The sequence below is a fragment of the Patagioenas fasciata genome, chromosome 16 (assembly GCF_037038585.1).
Source record: "Patagioenas fasciata isolate bPatFas1 chromosome 16, bPatFas1.hap1, whole genome shotgun sequence".
NCBI lineage: Eukaryota > Metazoa > Chordata > Aves > Columbiformes > Columbidae > Patagioenas > Patagioenas fasciata.
Window position 1 is genome coordinate 6,852,978 of NC_092535.1, and position 19,057 is coordinate 6,872,034.

At 57.5% G+C, this 19,057-nt stretch overlaps 1 protein-coding gene across 3 annotated transcripts; it reads right to left on the minus strand.

Moving 5' to 3' along the window:
• Positions 1 to 6,821: 6,821 nt before the first annotated feature.
• Positions 6,822 to 18,369, minus strand: SAMD10 (sterile alpha motif domain containing 10). Of its 3 annotated transcripts, none has more exons than XM_065849932.2 (5): positions 18,263 to 18,369; positions 12,894 to 13,078; positions 10,404 to 10,572; positions 9,140 to 9,280; positions 6,822 to 8,595 (listed from the first exon to the last, which is right to left on the minus strand). In XM_065849932.2, the coding sequence occupies exons 1-5, from the start codon at positions 18,291 to 18,293 to the stop codon at positions 8,531 to 8,533; spliced, it is 591 nt and encodes a 196-aa protein (XP_065706004.1). In that variant the 5' UTR covers positions 18,294 to 18,369; the 3' UTR covers positions 6,822 to 8,530. The 3 variants fall into 3 exon arrangements, with proteins under 3 accessions (XP_065706004.1, XP_071671767.1, XP_071671768.1); XM_071815666.1 differs by lacking the exon at positions 18,263 to 18,369 and adding an exon at positions 15,131 to 15,301; XM_071815667.1 differs by lacking the exon at positions 18,263 to 18,369 and adding an exon at positions 15,131 to 15,301 and having other exon boundaries at positions 6,822 to 8,638.
• Between the last annotated feature and the right edge of the window lie 688 nt (positions 18,370 to 19,057).

A 19,057-nucleotide genomic window follows, 5' to 3' on the forward strand; every position in this document is an offset into this window, starting at 1 on the left:
GCGGGCAGGGCTGCCCGGTTCCCGGTGCGGGCACGGCGGCACAGCACAGCCCTCCCGTCCGCTCCACCCGACCTCTCCAAGGGGCGGGCAGGGCTGCTCTGCCCGTCCGGGCTGCGGGCAGGGTGTCCTGCCCATCGTCCTGCGCTCCAGGGTGCAGGCAGGACGCCCTGCCTGTCGCCTTGCCCCTGTCATGGGCAGGCGGGGTGTCTTGCCTGTCATCCTCTCCTCCAGGTTGTCTTGCCTGTTGTCCTGCCCTGCGGTTTGCAGGCAGGGTGTCCTGTCTGTCATCCTGTCCCGCATGGTGTCCTGCCCATCATCCTGTCCTCCAGTTTGCAGGCAGGTTGTCCTGCCTGTCATCCTGCCCTGTGCCTCATGCAGGCGAGTTTTCCTGCTTGTGACCCTCTCCTCCAGAGTGTCCTGCCCGTCATCCTGCCCTACAGGGTGCAGGCAGGGTGTCCTGCCCATCCACCCCCCCTCTGACCCCAGGATGTTGTGGATCCCCTTGCGAAGCCATCCCTGCTCCTGGGGACAAGGCTGGATGCGAGGCCGGGGTGGTGCCTGAAGCACAGTCCAGTTTTCCTGGCTCCCAGGCTTGGGGTGTCACCCCTGCAGAGCCAGTGGTACACGGGAAGGTGTCACAGGGCAGAGTCAGCCTTGTTTGCCCGCACCAGGAATGCACAGCTATGTCAGCATCCAGCACCACCATCCAGCACCACCATCCGTGTGGCTGTAGCTGCCTGGAAATTATGGAAAAACTAACAAATTCTGCCCAATCTCAAATTTTTGAGAGCAAAACCCAGCGTGGCCATTGCTGTTGGGGCCACCCTGCACCACCATCACCGGCATGTGGCTCACACGGTGCCACCGGGAGTCAGGAGGCACCATAGCATGGCCATGAAAAATCAAAGTGAAAAAAACTCAGCCCAAATTTGGAGTTTCCCCACAGTTCCCCTCTTTGTCTCCATTTCGGGGAAAGAGCTTAATTAATGTCTGTGGAGAGCAGGGAAAGCTTTGTGTAATTGCAAGGTATTATTATCGGTGGAGCGGAGGGAGATCAGCGGGTGGGAGGGACAGGCACAACCCACCTTCTTTGTATAAAATGAGGCGTATTGAGGCAGCTTTACTTCCCAGCCAGTGAGCTGCCTGCCCGGAGAGCGGCCAACCCTGGCAGGGCTGTTAGCATCGTCAGTGCTTTCAAAACCTCCTTGCTATAAGGCTGCAAATGGTGCCCAGTTACCTTCGCTTGTCCCTGCAGCATCTTGATGGCCACCCCGGGCACATGGGCCAGTGGGGAACATGCACGTGTGCACATGCAGAAGTGCCACCGCATTCATTTTCTGTATGTGCGAAGTGTGATTTTGCATCTTGAGGAGGAAGGTGAGGGTGAGATGAAGATGCTGGGGAGCCCAGCCACCCGGGGGTTACACAGGGGCTGGGAGAGTAGCTGGCCGCAGGCTGGTTGAGGTACAGAAACTCAGAAATAACACAATATAAAGGCAGCCACAGTTGCTGCGTTCAGGCCTTGCTGAGTGGAGGAGAGGGGGACAAGGAATGGACTTGAAAATAACAGCAAACGTAGGGCAGATGCTGAGGAGCTTTGTTTCATGCACAGGGCTGTACTGTGTGGAAGGGCTGTGCTGGGAAGGGCAGGAGGAAGAAGAGGAGGAGGAGGAGGAAGAGGAAGAATAGTGGCAGGGGCAGCAGTGCTGCCTTTCTTCACATGCTCGTGGGAAACCATTGTGTTTCCTCTTGCGTCACGGCTTCGCTGCAGGGGTGGGTTGTGGACAAGAGCTCATCCTCGCAGACCAGCATGATGCCGTGGGGCACAGGACCAGGTGTGCTGAACATCCCTGTCGTCCCCAGGTGCAGAGCAGGAGGAGGCAGAGCAGGGGCAGCTCGGCACATGCTGCGGCTGTGAATACCTGAGAAGGTGCTTGGCAGCGGGGGATGAAGCAGTCCAAGCATGTAAATCAGATAGATACAGAGGAGAGGAGGAAAAAGCAATTGTATAGCCAGGATCCGATACATCTTGGTATGCAGACCATCCTAATGGGCATCCCACAGCGGTTGTTTCGTTTGGTTTGGCTGCTCTTTTGCATCCCACATCGGGCTGAGCAGAGGCAGGAGCTGCAGGCAGCGGTGCAGGCAGGATGGGAGGCTCTGCCTCCTCCAGAGGCCAGAAAAAATTCAGATGTATTCAAGGCAGCCTTTGGCAGGGCTGGCAAACCTGTCCTTGTCCCCTGTGACAAGCAGGGGTGAAGCAGGGTGACCCAGGCATGTGTCACCCAGGACAAGCACACGTCAGCCTTCCCTCCCCTCACTCAGTGGTGACAGACAAGTTGCACCCATGGACCAGAGATCTCTGTGGCTTCACTGTCCTCAGGGAGGCACAGACCAGGTAACGCATCCCCCTGGGGACCCTGACTCCCTTGAAGCACCCGCCGCTGCCATCAGAGCAGTGCCAGCTGTCAGTGCAGCAAGGTGCTGCCATCCTATGTGGGCTCCTGACATTGCTCTGCCTTTTGTGCTGGTGGGGAGCAGAAAGTTTCCCAGAGCTGCCCTGGGTCTCCCAGAACCGTCCCTGTGTCCACTGGGATGCAGCCAGCACCGTGACCCCCGCTCATGACCCAACATCGATCCTGAGTATCCCAGCAAGGGTCAATTCTGGCTTGTAAAGGCACCTGGGCAAGCGTTAAAAACACTAGAAATGAGCAAACACTCCTCTTACAGGAAAGGCAGGAAATAATCTGGTTTTCTGGCTGCAGATCCTCCTGGACATGTTGGGACTTGAAGCCAGGACCGTCCCCCTCGCACAGATTGGGGCTGACTGATTGGGCACTTACACGGCAAATAACTTTACAACACATATTAACACAACCGGCTGCAGCAGCGCCATTCGGACCCTTAACTATGTTAGAAATAAACTGGATGCTGGGTTTGCAGAGCCTCTTCTACATGTCACTGGCTCTGGAGACTCAAAAGCTGTTAAATGCTGTGTGCATGGGGCACTGTAAGGCATCTGTGCTTTGGGGCAAAGTGGGATGCTCGGTGCATGGGACTGGGAAGGACTGGGAGCCCAGACTTCTGCCCGTATCCTCTGAACCCCACGCACCACGCAGAGACAGGTGATGGAAAGGGCACAACCATGATGCCCAAATCCAGGCTGGGGAACCTGGCACTTCCACGTCTCCCAAAGCATTATCCTGGGATAACAGTGACCGCTGTGTCCAGAGCCTGCAAACCCACTCAGTGGCTGCTCCATCCTCTGTTGTTTTGAGGGTACAAAGCCCCTCGGACCAGTTCTTACGTGCAGGACGGGCCATGCAGCAGCTGGTTTGTCTGAAGCAGAGCGATCCCAGAACAAAGAGGGAATCGCTGCTGGTTTGCGAAGCCGCATCCGCGCCAGCCCCAGCCCCAGCCCTCCTCCCACAGCCGGGCCGCTGATTGGAAACTGGAGCCCGCGATGACTGTGCGAGCCATGAATTATGCTGATGACTTTTTTTTTCCCATTTCTTTATTTATTTATTTTTCCTCTCTGTGGTTGAATGCACCCAGCAAATACAAGCAAAAGGGGAAAAAGAAAAAAAAAAAAGGAATAATAGAAAATTGTAACAGATTTAATTTTAGATATGGCAAGAAAGCAAAATGGCTGCAGTGCAAAGAGGGAAGGTTTGTGGACAAAACGCTCCTGTCTGCAGATACAAATGAAGCTCCTGGCAGCCCTGAAGCTGCGATTTCTTATTTACAGGGCTGTATTGGTGTGGGGGACAGCTCTGAGTCACGGGGCCAGGTCTCTGGGGCACCCACAGCCCCGTGGGGACAGTGGGGAGATGCAGGGGTGCAGGGTAGGGTGGAGGCACTGCAAGTGACAAAGCTGTGTGGCTGCAAAACCCCCAAATCTCCCCTGTTTTTTTAAAAAAGACCTTCTCTGACAGGAAGGAAAGCGGCTCATTTTGGAGCCCTCCACTAACTGTCTGTGCAAAGATGCAGTCTAGAAATGTTGTATCAAAACAGAGCCTGAAACTTTCCCTTCCAAAAAAGGCCCAGGTGAAATGCTGTGAATATTTCAACATGTTTCTGCAGGGCTTGTTTTTGCAGCAAAGTCAGTCCTTCATCCAGGTTGAGGAACAATGCTGGTCAAACCAAATGATGTTAATTTGGGGACAAATTCTTTATCTCAGTCCTGCTGCCTGCCCTGGGCTGGGCTACCCAGCTCCTGCCTCTCGCTGCCCTCGCTTGGCTCATCGTTTTGGGGTTCCCAGCCTGTTAATGCCATCTCCCCCTTTCCTCCAGCCCTGCCAGACCCCATCCCTGTGCTGAGCTGCCCCTTGTGCCACCGAGCCCGGGGAGCTGCTCCAACCCTGCCGGGGTGCTGCAGGAAAAAAATGAAATGAAGCAATTATCCCTGCTCCGATACTTTCTAATTAAGGGAACTGTCACCCTTCTTACAGGCCATTAATTCATCATCAGGAGTCAACACCAGAGTGCAAGTACCAAAAATGTGCCTTGACCACAGGGAGCGGAGCAGCATCCCCTCCTCCCCACGGGCCATGTCCTGCTCTCTGTGCCACGGGTGGGGCTTTAGGAAGCCGTAAGCTCTGCCATGATGCTCATCCCAAAGGACATATAGATGAGGTTCTTAGGGACACGTTTTAGTGCGAGACTTAGGTTATGGTTGGACCCAATGGTCTTAAGGGTCTCTTCCAACCAAAATGATTCTATGATTCTACCTCCTCCTGCATCCCTGGTCCAAATGAATTTGTGGTGCAAAGAGTGTGGCATTTTCTCAGCAGAGATCAGCTCCCAGCCACTCCGGGGGAACCGAACACCCAAAGAGTTGCCAAATTATCCCCAGCCCTGTGGCTGGGGCCAGCATTCCTCCAGCATGGTCTCCCGCTATCAGCCAGCTCTGTCTATAGCAGCCTCTCATTATGCATTCTGCATGGAGGGCCTCACATCAGCTTAATTAACAAGGTAAGAAAGACGGGACCTTTGAGGAAATCTTAATTATATTATCCATCTCACCCTGAGTGGCACCTGATCCATCCCAACACTATTCTCGAGTTCATTAGCAATGAATCAAGATTGATTAGTCCTGAATGTGCAGCAAGGACACGCTGGGGCAGAAGGTTTGCGCTGAGATTGCTGTGAGACCCTGTGTGTCCCCAAACCCTGTGTTGTCCTCTGGCACCAGATAGCCGGGATGGGGACCGGGGCTCCAGGAAATGCAGCAGGAGGTTTGCCAGTGCCAGGATGCGGCTGCCGGAGCATCCCAGGAGCAGCTGTTTCTCTGTGTCTCCCCAGCTCACACCTCCTGGGGATGCTCTGATTTACACCAGCACCGATGCCCCCCTACCAGCCTCTATGCCCCATATCTTCCCTGGGGCATGTGTAGCCCCGACACATGGCACGTGCCACCAGTGACTGATATTCCTCCTGTTTCCTTCTCTGTTGTCCCACTGTGGTGCTTGCAGGTGCAAGAAACTTCATAAGGAGCTGCATGCAAGCATGAAAAAAGCGACGATTTGGGGTGGTTTGTAACCTGCCCCAGACACCTGAGGGGAGGACAGACTCCTAATTAGATCAAGCATGTAATCTGCTAGGGACTGATGTTCAGATTCAAAGTGGCCTCGGTTCAGCAGAGCCCATGGCAGGAGCTGCCGTCCATCCGTCTGTCCCTCTCTGCTCAGCAAACTATATCCTCGCACGCCATGCAGCCGGGAAATCACAGGCTGTGCTCACAGCCAAGCAGGAATGTCAGTGCTGGGGAATGGGGGTCATTTCCTGAATCAGAGACGCAATCAGCAGCATTTCAGAGCTGGAGGTATCTGTATCATCAAGCTGTGCTCAGTAATTACTTGTCCAAATTAGGCACGCATTTTCTACATACAACTGTACTGGCTTTTTTTTTCCTTGAAAACCATGCTAGAATCTGCAAACTGCCCCTACCACTGGGAAGGATTGCTGGATGTTTTTTGCTGTGTACCCAGAGCCACCAAAGGCAAACCAGTGCTGGGGGCTGTGTCCCTGCTGCTCTGGGCAGAATCCAGCCCCAGGTTCCCCTTGAATAAGCCAAGGGCATTAGATGACACCATACACTGGTCCAGAGCCTGACTGGAAGGATGTTCCGCTCTCACCATCACCATCCTCCCTGGGATGAAGGCACAGGAGGCACATACCCCGCTGGGGCAGAGGCTGGGGGACAGGACAGCATCCTCCTGCCTTGCCCCATGGACATCGTGTTACCCAGTGCCTCCAGCCTTGTCCTGCCAGGGGAGTCTCAGGGGAACACCCCAATGGGGACGAGCGTGGAGCTCCAGTGCAGTGTGCTGCTGGGGTTTCTGCTTTCCTCTGTGCCTCCTTCCTTCTGTGCAGATGAGGAACTGGAGTGCAGCCCAGCGCAGGTGGACACAGCACATGGAGGTCTCACGGTGACTCACGCCCTTGGGAGCAGCCGAGCTTTGGGACAGGACCTTTGGGGGGACACCCTGCCTTTCCCGGTGGGTCAGGGGAAGCCCCAGCACCACTTAGTGCGCCCCAGTTGCATTTCAGGCAAAACCATCATGAACTTGACGGGTGAGCACCGCCCAGAGCCTCAGCCCGGAGAAGCCGCTTGTCCCCCCTGCACAGCTCGGGAGCTCCGGAGAGCAGCTCAGCATCTCCCTCTAACGATGTTCTCACCCGCAGCCCGACACCCAGCAGCTCCCAGGGATGCTGCCTCCAGGGCTCTGGGAACAGCTTTTCTTGTGGATTTCAGGGGGAGAGATTTAAACGTTTGGGTGCAATCACAGTTTTTGCTAGTCGTGGGCAAACCACTTGCTTTCAGCTCCTCTTCCACACCCGTGGAAATCTTCCAGCTCTTCACTGGGGAGCAGTGACGCTGAGATGGGACAGGGATGACATTGGGCTGATGCTGTCCCATGCCAGCAACCAACTCCACTGCCTTAATCCTGCCCACAGCCCCATGATATTCTTTCTCATTTAGCACAGCTCGTTAGCCAGAGTAATGACTCTCACAGATGAGCTTTGGAGACCTTTGCTTTGTCATGAGCCGTCAGCTGCACTGGCGTGGTAACTACAACCCCAAATCCTCATGGCAGCTTCTTAATTCTCATTTCTGCAGCTGTTCTGTGGAGCTGAGAGGGGATTTAAACACCAGGAAACCCCCAGGCTGAGGCTTGTTCCTGCAGGGACCCCTGTCCCCATGGAGGTGCTTGTCCCAGGGAGTTTAGGGCTCTGGACACATCCTGAGCATCCCCGGGAAGGGCTGGGGGACTAAACCCATGACGCACATTCAGGTGTGGGAAAATTCAGAAAAGTAGCAAGTTAAAATAACAGTCTCTCATTTTATTACCAGCAGAGGAGCAAGCGGGTGGGTCCCTGGCCAGGGGGGCCACCACGACCTGCCCCACACCCCTGCCAGTGCCCCAAGGGCTCTGCGGTGTTGTTTCAGGACCCCCCAGCTGCCCTGCCCTCATTACCAGAGGGGGATCATGGGGAGGTGACAGCATCCACTCGGTCCCCAAAGCCTTGGTTGCTCCTTACCTGCCTGCATGAGTGGTCTGTGGCTGCAGACAGGGGTTTGGGTGGTGGGAGGGACTGTAGCAGTAAATAAGCCGGGTCATCGGGATGGCGCCAGGGTTTGGTGGCACCATCACCAGCCCCTGGGCAGGAGGTCGGGATGAATATCAGCAAATGCCCGGAGGAGCAGAGCTCTGCAAAGAGCTGGTGAGACCACAGAGGACACCGGAGGGAGCACGACTGAGCACTGGGGGGGACCTGGCACTCAGGAGCCCCTGTCCTCACCCAGGCAGCCCCGGTGCCAGCGCCAGCACCCCCGGCTGCTGCCACCCAGCCCCGCATCGACTCCTTGGCTGCCTACAAATGAGGTGGGATGAAGGACGAGCTCCTGGCACAGCTCCCTGAGGCCATGATAACCTCCTGACGTATCCAGCCTGCCGCTGCTCCCGGATTTTCCAGCTCCAATGTCTCAGCTCCCTCCTTAACTCACCAAGTGGAGCTTGGTGCTGGTGACTTGGCCCCACTTTTGTTCTTTTTTTTGGCGGGTCGAGTCACCTTGTTTGCTACTGATAATGTTACCTCCTAGGACGCTGGAAGGCAGCCCAGTCTGAATAGAAAATTAAATCTCCCTAAATAAGCTCCGAGGTACGGACATGAGCTGCCAGGTGCTGGGATGTCGCCCATGTGTATAAGGCTTTACCTTCCCGTGCATGGCTCTGAGCCATCCCGGGAATAACCACGCTGGATTTGTCCACACACTGAGCCCTGCCTATCATTGCCTCCTTTTTCCATCTCTTTCCCTGTGAACTGTCAGGCTCAGGTGGGCAAAAGTTCATCTGTCCCAGAGGCCGTTTTGCTAATTTTCCTCCAGCCAAGAGCCACATCTGCTGGAGGAAACCTCCCATCTCTGCACAGAAATGTAGTCATAGAAAAAGAAAGAGAGAGAAGAACTGGGAGAGACGTCCTGGTGTGGCTGGGAAGCTGTCTCTTCGTATTCTGAACGTGTGGTTCAGGTCTCATATCGTCGAGGCACAGCCCATCCCAGAGGTGCTCGGTTCACAGTGTTGGTACAATCTGCCAAACAGACGGATCAGCTAGGAGACATTTCCGAAAGAGGCTGGAACAAGGGGGGAGAGGAAGGAATAAACGGCCTGCAGGGTGGTTCGTTCCAGCTCACCCACTGCCAGCTCTGGAGAACCCTGTCCAGTCCATGCAAAATGCCACTAATGCATTTTGTGCTGTGCACAGCCCCCTGGCCCCATGCACCACAACCCACCCCTGTGCACCAAAGCCTATGCACCACAGCCCATCCCTGTGCACCATAACCTGTGCACGATAAGCCACCCCTGTGGACCTCAGCCCATCCTTCTGCAAAATCTGTGCACCACAGCTCATCCAAGTGCACCACAACCCCTTCCCATTCACCCCACCCTGTGCTCCACATCCCATCCCACTCACAGCATGGGCTGCACTTGCACCAGCAACATAGTTGGATGCCTCTGGCTTTGGTGGCCACCCAGACACTCCTCTCCCATTCAGATGGTGCCAAGAGGGACACAACCTCCCTGGGGTTTGACTCCGCAGCCCCTCTCCCCACTCGGCCTCCTGCCAGACCTACCTTGGCTGAGTAGCTGCAGGTTCCGGACCTCCTCGCGCACCTGGAGCTGCAGGACCTGCTGCAGAACCTCCTGCCGCTGGGCCTCGTGCGCAATGCCCATGCGCTGCAGCTTCTCCCCGTTCAGCCGCAGCAGCGCCCGACCTGCAAATGCAGTATTGCTCATTGCCCGGCGTGGCAAACGTGTAACTCAGACAGGAGCCCATCTTCACGCAAAAATGAAGAGGGGGAAAGGGAAGAAATCCTAAAATGCTCTTTCACCATCCAGACCCACAGGGATGGGGAAGGCTCAAAGGTGGCCCCACTTTCGAAGGGTGGCAGCTCGAGGTCCCCAGCCTCAGGACAGGTACTGGCTTCAGCAATCACGTCACCCAGCCCCGCAGGCTGGAGCTTTCCATTTGTCCACTCCACCTCCTGCATCAGGAGATGTTTTGTCCGAGCGCACAGTCCCCGCACGGGCTGGCCGTCCCGGGGGAACGGGGGTACCCATCAAAATCCATTAGCGTTGCCACCACTGTCCCCAGTGAGCCACTCTCCTCCAGTCCGCGGGCTATTAGAGATTTACAACCAGCTTTCATTCTTGTTTCCCAGGGTCCATTTGCTAATGCTGCCTTTGTTTCCCCTGCTAGGGCTGGCTGAGCTCTTGCATTAGGGTTTGCATCCCTTCCGGGCAGCTCCTACACTCCCTTCCCCGTCACGTTTTCCTGGCCCTGGCTGAGCTCTGCCCAGCCATGCACGTCACGGTCGGACCGGGACAATGCTCATATGTAGATGTCAAAGCCACTGTCCCCAGGGGGCAAAAGGGGAGGGAGCAGGTCCCAGACTCCTCCAAGGACTTGACTGGGAGTTGGATTAAGACCTGGACAAAGACATTTGCAACTTGGACTCCAGCTGGGCAGAAATTTTTCCTCTTCTGCAAAAATCTTTGAAACACTGTAAAAATATTCTTACTATATTAATCTAGGTGAGGAGAAGACTCTCTCACATCTTATAAACCACAACCTCCCCATGGCAATTTATGCTCATTTTAAAGAACATCCAGCCTGTCCTGGAGCTCATCCCAGTAGCAGATGCCTCCTGCCCAGTTGGGGGGGGGGTGTCCCCAAGCCCTGGGAGTGGCTCCCAGCCCAGTGGCATCTCCGTGGGGAGAGGGGACAGAAGCTGGGGTACATCTGACTTCCAAACCATGCCCCTTCAAATGGCTGCTTCCCAGCAGCACACGCTAACGGCAATTAGTTCCAGTGAATAGTGGGGCTGATCCCTGTACCTGTGATGGCGTGGTGGGCGAATGCCTCAACATAGATGAGATAGTTGTGCGGACAGTGCTTCTTCAGCCATTTGCACACATCCTGCTGGCTCCAGAGCACCACCGGCTTGGCCAGGCAGCCCAGTGTGGGGCTAGTGTGGTAGATGCCATAGTGGTCACAGCCGCGGCCCTGGGGGAGCAAGAGGTGGGGAGGTAAGTGGGGTTCAACCCTTCCAGGAGGAAAATGTCATGGAATGTCAACCCGTGGGGATGTTAGGGGGATGCTGGACTGTGGTGACACGCAGAGTTCAACTTTGCACCCTCGGGAATCTCTGGGCTCAACCCGAAATAGCAGCATCAGAGGAGGTGGTGAGGGAAGTGGTGGGAGCAGGCATGAGGGTTCAATTTGTGGGTCCTGCCCTACACAGACCCCACACCCAAAAGCCCCCAGCCCTCCTGCTGCAGACAAGAGCCCTGGTCCCTGTCCCCTATGTGTGTCCCAGCCCAGCTGGGAATCATATGGGCTCATGAAACACCCTGGGGGTCTTCAGGGACCCCCCATTGCCAGGCAGAGAAGGGAGAAGCTCTCAGTGGGCATGGAGCCAACGAGGGCCCAGGGGGAAGTGGGTACTGGTGCAAAGACGATTCCAACCAGAATTCATTTCTGTGCAAAGCCATCCCCACCAGATATTCAGTATTGGCACAGAGTCATCGCTGCCAGAATTTGGTACTGGTGCAAAGCCATCCCCACCAGAAATCCCCAGGAAGCAGCACCCAGGGACATGACAGAAGAAGCAGCCGATGCGTGAACGTACCAGCACGGGAAAGGTTGTCAGCACTTGGACTGTGCTGTGCCAACGTCAACCTCCATGTGCGAACATTGGCTAATTAAGCATGCCTAATAGAGCAGCAGAGATAATTAGTGTGACAGGGACTCCAGACATCCTGTGGTTATTGAAACTAGTGGCACATCGCTGCGAGATACCACAGAGCAGGCAGCGCAGGGCAGCGGGGTCCGGGGCATCGCTCGCCATGCCGAGCCCAGTCAGCCTGGCAGAGGCTGCTGTTTCCCCCGGGAGAGATTTTGGGCTTGGAAAGGGACTTTTCGTCAAGCAGAGCTCCCCTATGGCAGCTGGGGACATTGGAGTGAGAGGGAAGAAGGTAAAGGTGGGAGGCCACAAATTAATAACCAAGGAATACATCTTCAAAGCAGATGGAAAATGCGATAAACGATGTGCACGATTTGGTTTCCCAACCAAACCCTCACCTTTGGGGGAACCCCCAGCAGCTGCCCGGCCCCCCCGGTTACATCCCCGGTACTGCCTGCCCGCAGGAACAGCCCCAGCCTGCCCCAGTTGCTCGGCTCCTTCACACTTGGCTGAGCGAGCCACGGGGAGGAGGAGGTGATTTGCTCTGGGTTCACTAACGGGCAATGATGAGAAGTGGAGGAGCGGGGGGAAATAGCAGTGAGCTTCCCGTGAGCTTCCTGCGAGCTTCCCGCAGCTATTACCTGACTAACCCTCCAAGGCACAGGCGAGGAGGTGACAAATAACCTGCAGTTTCCCTGGACAAGCTTACGTCTGCAAGCGCTTCGCCCATCAGACACAGCCCCATGCTGAGGACCCATCTCAGCATCCCCAAAGCCCACACTGCTGGCTTGGGGCACATTGTCCCCTGTGGCTGGCGAAGCCACCCTGGTGGGTCCCCAAGAGAACCCCTGCACTCCCCGGGAGGGCAGGGGAGGTGTAATGAATCACAGGCTCGTTTTCCAGCCGGCTGAGCTGCGCTGTCGCTCTGATAAACTCTCAGCCGTGAATATCGAGCGCTGGTGTAGAAGAGAGCAGGCAGGAGGGTTCAGGGATGCTCCATGGGGAGGCAGAAGGTGGCTGGGGGAAGCTGGGCAGGGGAGCCATCCCTGTGAGCTGCATGGAGCAACTCCCGTCATATCCCTTCTCTTGACATTTTTCCTCCTTATGGCAAAATTAAAGCCTTTCTTGACTCTAAATGCCCCTGGGAGGCTGGATGTGCTGCCTCTGATCACTGCTCCCAGGGTGGGTGGGAAGCACCAGGAACCGCTCACTGGGGAGATGCTCCTTTCCATGGCCATGCAGAGGCAAATGACTGGAAATCTTCAGCTCATAGCCTCATGAATAAGTTCAGAAGTTTAGGAGGTGAATGGTCTGAACCTGGCTAAGACATACCCATACACTCTGAGATCTTAAGGCATTACAAGGAATTCGGCACTGGCACATTTACTGCGAGACTGTCTCAAGTTGCAGCTCCAGGTGTGGAGGGGAGGGATGCACAGAGCTCACCCCAGCCTCATTGTAATAATTATTATCTTTATATACATTACTATAATTAAATGCCCAGTAATCACTAGGGATCTGAAGGCCTGGTCCTTCAGAGAAAGAAGAGACACTCCTGCGGGGAATAGATGGGATGGGGGGAACGTGAGAAGCCATGTTCCCCTGGGCATCCCCAGGAGGTTTGGGGGAGCCTGGCAGGTACCTGTGAGCCCTCGGTGCCCGGCTGCCGCAGGAGCTTGACGGTGCGGCCGCCGTCGGGCCGCTGGCTGCGGCCGTCGTGCCAGGTGAGGCTGCTGCCTGGATTCCTCTGCAGGCGGTAGTTGAGGTTTTCAGCTGAGACCGTGTGCTCCAGGAGGCTGCGGCAGAAGCTGAAGTGAGCAGCAGCAGCTGCGGAGGGAAGGGGGGTGAGACATGGCTACAGTTCCCCTCCACCCCGTGCTCGGGCACACAAAAATGTTTTTTGTACCCCACAGGACTTGCTGAGCTCGACACTGTCAAAATCTCCCCCCTCCACCTTTTCTTCCCATTGCCAGGGAGAAGATCCATCTGCCCATGAACCCATCAGCTGGTGTCTAAAGATGTTTGCCCAGACAAACCCCCACGAGCGATGCTTGTTGTGACACCCGCCCAATAGCCATGGGGACCGTGTGGTGACAGCCTCCTGCTTGTCACTGCCGGCCAGGGACAAAGGGGACGAGCCACTTCCATGGACCAGGCTGACATTAAACTGCCACCACAGAGGAATGAGGAGAAAATAAAGCCCGCCTGGGCAGCCCGATGGAGAAAGGGACGCAGGCTGGTGTGTGTCCCCCCAGCACAGCCCGTGGCTGCTTGGGGGCGGTTGCGCAAACCTGCGCACCCAAGTGATGGCCAAACACCTGCCAGTCCATCTCTGGTGGCCCAAAGAGATCCATTTACCCACAATAAGGGGTTTTTGTCCTTCACCCCGTGTGTTTTAACACTCTCACGGTGTTCAGTGAGGATGCAAACCTTTCCTTTGGAATAGGCTGAAGTGACCTGGCTGCTGTGGGAGGAGGGAGGGGGGTATTAGGGGCTCAGGCACCCGTCTGCTCCGGATAAAGGCCAGCTGGCTTGAGATAAACAGCGCTGATCCACAGGAGCAAAGCCCAGAGCATCCCCCAGCTCACCTGCTCCCTAGATACCACCAAAAGTGGAGCAGGAACCGACAGAGATACACTTCCAGGGATAACCCATCCCTGGGATAACTCCGCCCTGGATAACCCTCCCCAGGAGAGCAGAAGGGCTGGAGAAAACTCACTGCAGCTCATTTTCATGATTAGTGGGTTTTAAGAGAGAAGAGGTTTCAAAGATCTCTCTCAAGCACACCGTCACGCAAAAGGAGACAAACCAGCCAAAACAAGTCAAAATGGAGCAGGAAATGGTTGTTAATGTGCTTGTGTGTCCCAGGTTATCCAGACCACATCACACTACCTTGCTCCTTAAACACACCCAGTAGTAAACGTTGCCATGGGGAAACTGAGGCAGGAGAGCTGAGGGGTTTTACAGAACACAAGGGAGATCCACAGAGGGGCTCGGTGTCAAGCAGGGCTGGTGGGGTGCTCTCTGTGCCTGTCACAGGTAATGGACATGTCTCTGATGGCTTCCTACAGCCTCAGACACCCCAGACCTGACGGGTGAGGGCAGCAGCAGGTTGTGCTCCCTCCAGCCAAGGACGCCCAAGAAGCTCCCAGCTGTCTCACCCTCCAGCACCCCGAACCCCAGCCCTGCCGTAGCTGCACTAGGTTACCCCCAGCTGAGAACTGCCTGTCTTGCTGGGCACTGGGGACAGATATGGGAACAAGGCTCTGACCATCATTAGCACCTACATCCACAGGGGATATAGAGCATCTGGATGTGGTGTCCATGCTCCTCCAGGAAACACAGTTTGAGGCAAGAGAGCCAGAGCGAGAGCAGATAGGAGAGAAGGGCGAAAGAGGAAAGGAAAAGCAAGTGAGAAGACAGGCAGGGCTGGGAACACTGGTGGCATCACTCCTGTCAGGGCAGACAGCAGCTGTCCTGGAGCCCCAAACCCCTGTCAGCCCCACCAGCAGCTCCTCAGCAGCCTCCTGCTCCCCCAGCCCTCAGTCCTGACAGCCCCGTCACCCAGCAGGACCTGGTGCAGGTGAGGACAGAGGGTGCTGAGCCAGGGAAGGGAAGGGTGGGGGCACGTGAGCCCCACAGCAGGGACATGGGGATGGTCTTGGGCACGGAGTCTCCTCTCCTTCCTGTGCCCTGCACAGGAGCAGCCACAGCAATACCCGGTTGCCCTCCATCCCCTCCACTCCTCTTTCTGCCGAGCCGGTGGCTGTGACTGCCGGCCGAGGATGCACATGCACCATCTCCCACCCCCTCTGCCAGCTCTGCAGCCCCCCCGTCCTGCCCTGCAGCCCCCCGGGCATGCCCTGCAGCCCCCCTCACCTGGCTCGGGTGCACCCTGCGAGCTGCGGATGGTGGAGACGCAGCAGAGGGATGGCCGGCCCTGCTGCATCTCGGCGGGAGGAGGGATGCGTGCGAGCGCTCGGCAGCACCGGTTGTCACCAGCGTGCCTCCATCCCTGCCTCCCCTCATACCTCGTCCACACCTGACTGACTCCCCCGATCGCCTCCCTCCCGCTGCCAAGATACGCTGCCTGCGCACTCACCCCGGCTCCGGCGTCGGGCAGCCCCCAGCCGGCCTCGCACAGGGAGGGGGGGTGGATTACACCCCCCTCGCCATCACCCCGTGGGCGTTTGATCCGGAGAGATGCTTGGTGTTTTCCCTGCGAGCTCCCACCTAATCCCGCGGCAGGACCAGCTGGCACTGGGAGAGACAGAGAGCCTGGTGGGGGGTGTCATGGGGGATGACAGACCCGCTGGGCATCAAAGTGCCCTGGGGCTGAGTGGAGCCTGGCAGCAATGGGATCACTAATGGCTAAGGCTGTTTGGGATGCAGGAGGAAAAGAAAAGAGGGAACGGGGTGATGAGCACCCTTCCTGGGGCTCAGCAGAGTCTGCTCCAGCACCTGGCTGAAGCTGTTGTAGTTGTGGCAATGTTGGGGTGCAGGCAGAGCGGGGGTGCCCACTGCTGGCAGCGTGCGTCGGTGAGCAAACGCTGTGCTGGGCGCAGGGAACGACACCTTGAAACGGGGCTGCAGGAACCTTGGGGCCAGCTGAGCCCCCGCTCAGGCAAAGTGGGGAGAGCTCAGTTCTGTTTCCTGAATGGCCCCTGTGCCCCCATCTTTCTGTGTCCCTGTGAGCTGCTCTGTGGTCCCTGTGATTTGTCTGGCAGCCCTGGGCGATGGACACTCCATTGCCTGTTCACAGGCTGGGGAATTGCCACCAGCTCCTTTTCTCTTGGTGACTTTTTGATCCATTTTGGGCACCTCTCCATCCACACAGGATGGGTGGAGGGGGACACCAGGGGCTGGGTCACTGTAGGTGGACCAGCAGCCACCTGCCCTGAGTGGCGGGAGAGGGTCTGCGGCAGCGGCAGGGACAGACATCGCTCCCTCCTCTCGCTTGGCACGTCACTGCTCCTTGTCTTTCCCTCTCCAGACACTTTTATGGCTGGTGAAACGTGAGCACTGGAGAAGCTCAGAGGAGCAGCAGCCACTGCTGGGAGAGAGGGATGGGAAACCTCCCCGGGACAGGGACCTCGGGGCAGGACGTGGCAACACGCCCCAGTGAAATCATCCCTGGGATGGTCCCAAGGTGGGCACAGGCTGATCGCTACCGGCAAGCTGGCCTCGAGCTGACTTTCCGCAGTCACTGTACTAGCAGGTGTTGGGGACATGCCCCGGGGGACATGGTGGCAGGTGGCCAAGCCACAGGAGGAGCAGGCAGGGCAGGGGGAGGGGAGCCCAGCGCCTGGACAGGCAACATGCTGCCTCCATCGAGCTCCCTCCTCTGCCACCACTTCCCAGCATGGCCTCAGGGATCTCCCTGTGTCTTTGATGGCGACACACGTGTGGGTGTCCCACAGACCTGCCCTCCTGCTGGGGACATGTGTGCACGCAGCTGCCGTGGGGAGTAGCCAGGGATTAATGACGAGACCTGGGAGTTGGAACAACCCTCGCAAGGAAAGAAATCCCTCTGCCTATTTGTCTGGGTCCCAGTGTCTGGGAGGGAAAGGGACATTGAGCACCAAATGGTGCGAGGGATTTGTCAGCCGTCGGCGAACGATTTGCCGGGAGCTGCTCGTCCCTCTCGTGTTCCTCCAGGCAGGTGAAGGGAGGACAAGCCCAGAGCTCTCCCAGGACTCCAAGGACAGGGAATCTACTCTGCTCATGGAGCAGCTTTGTGAGGGACTCATCTTACTCTCAGCAGCATCTGTACGAACCACAAGCCTGGCTGGCATTGCCGCTGCCCTGCTCCCCTCCATCTCTTCCCTGTGGCTTCACCCCAGTGCGTGTGCTGGCTGAGTCCCTGAGGAGACATTGATGTTCTCCAGGATGTGATCTTTGCATGTGATCTTTGAAGCCAAACCTATAGGATGTCCTTATGGACCAGATCATGTCTTGAGCCACTCCCTAAGACCTGCTGGCCCCGAGGAGGATGAGACCATGTTCAGAGAGGATTGACACCCCTTGAAGCCTCCCTGGGTTCCCATTGTGGGTGCTTGACCCAGGCTCTGGTTGCAATGAGCATCGCCTCAGCATTTCCCTCTGAATTCTCTGCTGGCAGAGGTGAGACGTGAGCCCTGTGCAAGGACGGAGCTCAGACCAGCACCTGCTCAGTGCTGGTGCCTCCCAAGGAAAGAGAAGGAAGGGAGCAAAAGACAGATGCGCTTTCCATCCTCTTGTGCATTACTGTGCCTTGGGTGTGTATAAAGGGAGCCTAAATGGGTGCTGCCACCTGCATGGAGGGGCAGGCAGCCCTGTGATGGGGACCCTGGGGCACACACTGTGCATATCTTTGGGGGTGTCTGTGCACCTGAGCCCACCGTGGGTACTGCCAGGAGCTCCCCAAGCATCTCAGAACAAGGGATCTCTGTAGGACTGGGCACCCAAGAGGCTGTGGGGTGAGGGCAGCAGGCAGGACCTTGGGGTGTCCCTGGGCAGAGCAGGGTCTCCTGGCAGGAGGCTGGTTCAGGAGCCCACAGGCAGGGACACCCCTGCCTGCAGTGACATCCTTCCACCTTGTCACACTCTTCCCGGGGGTCCTGCCCTGCTCCAGCACCTCCAGTACTGCCCTGCCCTACCCTCACACCCGCATCCCCCCAGCCAAATTTCCCAGTCCATTTCACTGGTACCCCATTATACTGGGGGTAGGGACTGGGGACAGACCCTCCCCTGGATGCTGAGGGGAGGAAAGGGGGATGTGGAGGGGCAGACACCCGGGATGGGGCGGACAGCACTGGGGAGGGGATGGATGGCACCTCCCGGGATAGAGGACACAACCCCGGGGGCTGGAGGGCGGGCAGCCCTGCAGCATGGAGGGGACAGCACCGGGGGCTGGAAGGCGGGCACCCCCGAGATGGATGGGACAGCCCCCAGGGACGCTCCCGCCGCGTTTGAGGCTGCGAGAGCTGCGTCCCGCGGCACACCTGAGCCCCCCCCGCCCGTGCCCGGTACCTTCCATGTCCTTGGGCTGGCCGCAGCTCATCCTCCGCGCAGCGGGGCCGCGCTCCGGCGGGGACGGAGCCCCGCTCCCCCCAGCGCCGCCGCCGGCACCGGGCGCTCCCGGCCCGCCCCGCCCCGGTACCCGCGCCGGGGGCGGCGCCGCCATCCACCACCCCGGGCGCTCCGCCCGCCGCGGCCGCCGCCAGCCCGCCCCGTGCTGCGCCCTCTCCCTTCCCCGGGGATGCCCCGAGCATCCTCCCGCATCCCTGCCCGGGGGCTGCGGGCATCATCCCCCGCATCCCTGCCGGGCATCATCCCCCCGGATCCCTGCCCGGGGGCTGCCAGGCATCTTCTCCCCGGGATTCGTGCCGGGCGGCTGCCAGGCATCACCCCCGCCCTGGATCCCTGTGGGGCATCATCTCCCCCACATCCCTGCCTGGGGACCACCGTGTATAACCCCCAGATCCCTCCCCATTCACGGAGACAGATCCTGAGGGCACCAGGGTCCAGTGGGCACTGTGCACAGGTGGGCGCAGAGTGGAAAACAATGCCTGGTTGTTCCCTCCTCCCCAAATTTCCCTTCTCCCCCCAACCTGTAGCTCCCCAGATGGGTGTCAGCAGAGCAGGTGAAGGACGGTGCTTGTCCCCATGTGTCCAACACAGGTTTTGGTGGGTGTCCAGGGAAGAACAGAGTTGCCAGCATCCATCACTCCCCTGGGGTGATAACCCCATGAGTATTTTTGGAGGCTCCTGCCTTCAGCTATCGCACCTAAGTCCCAGCCAAGGACAGTCACTGTCAATCTGTGG

What these genes read in the sequence shown, in the direction of transcription:
- SAMD10 (XM_071815666.1), bottom strand. Translation starts at nt 15,200, where the DNA reads ATGCAGCAGGGCCGGCCATCCCTCTGCTGCGTCTCCACCATCCGCAGC. An exon ending in CGGGCACCGAGGGCTCACAG is followed by an intron (nt 10,573 to 12,893) that starts GTACCTGCCAGG and finishes TTGCTCCCCCAG; the next exon opens with GGCCGCGGCTGTGACCACTA. An exon ending in CCTGCAGCTACTCAGCCAAG is followed by an intron (nt 8,596 to 9,139) that starts GTAGGTCTGGCA and finishes TCTGTTTGGCAG; the next exon opens with ATTGTACCAACACTGTGAAC.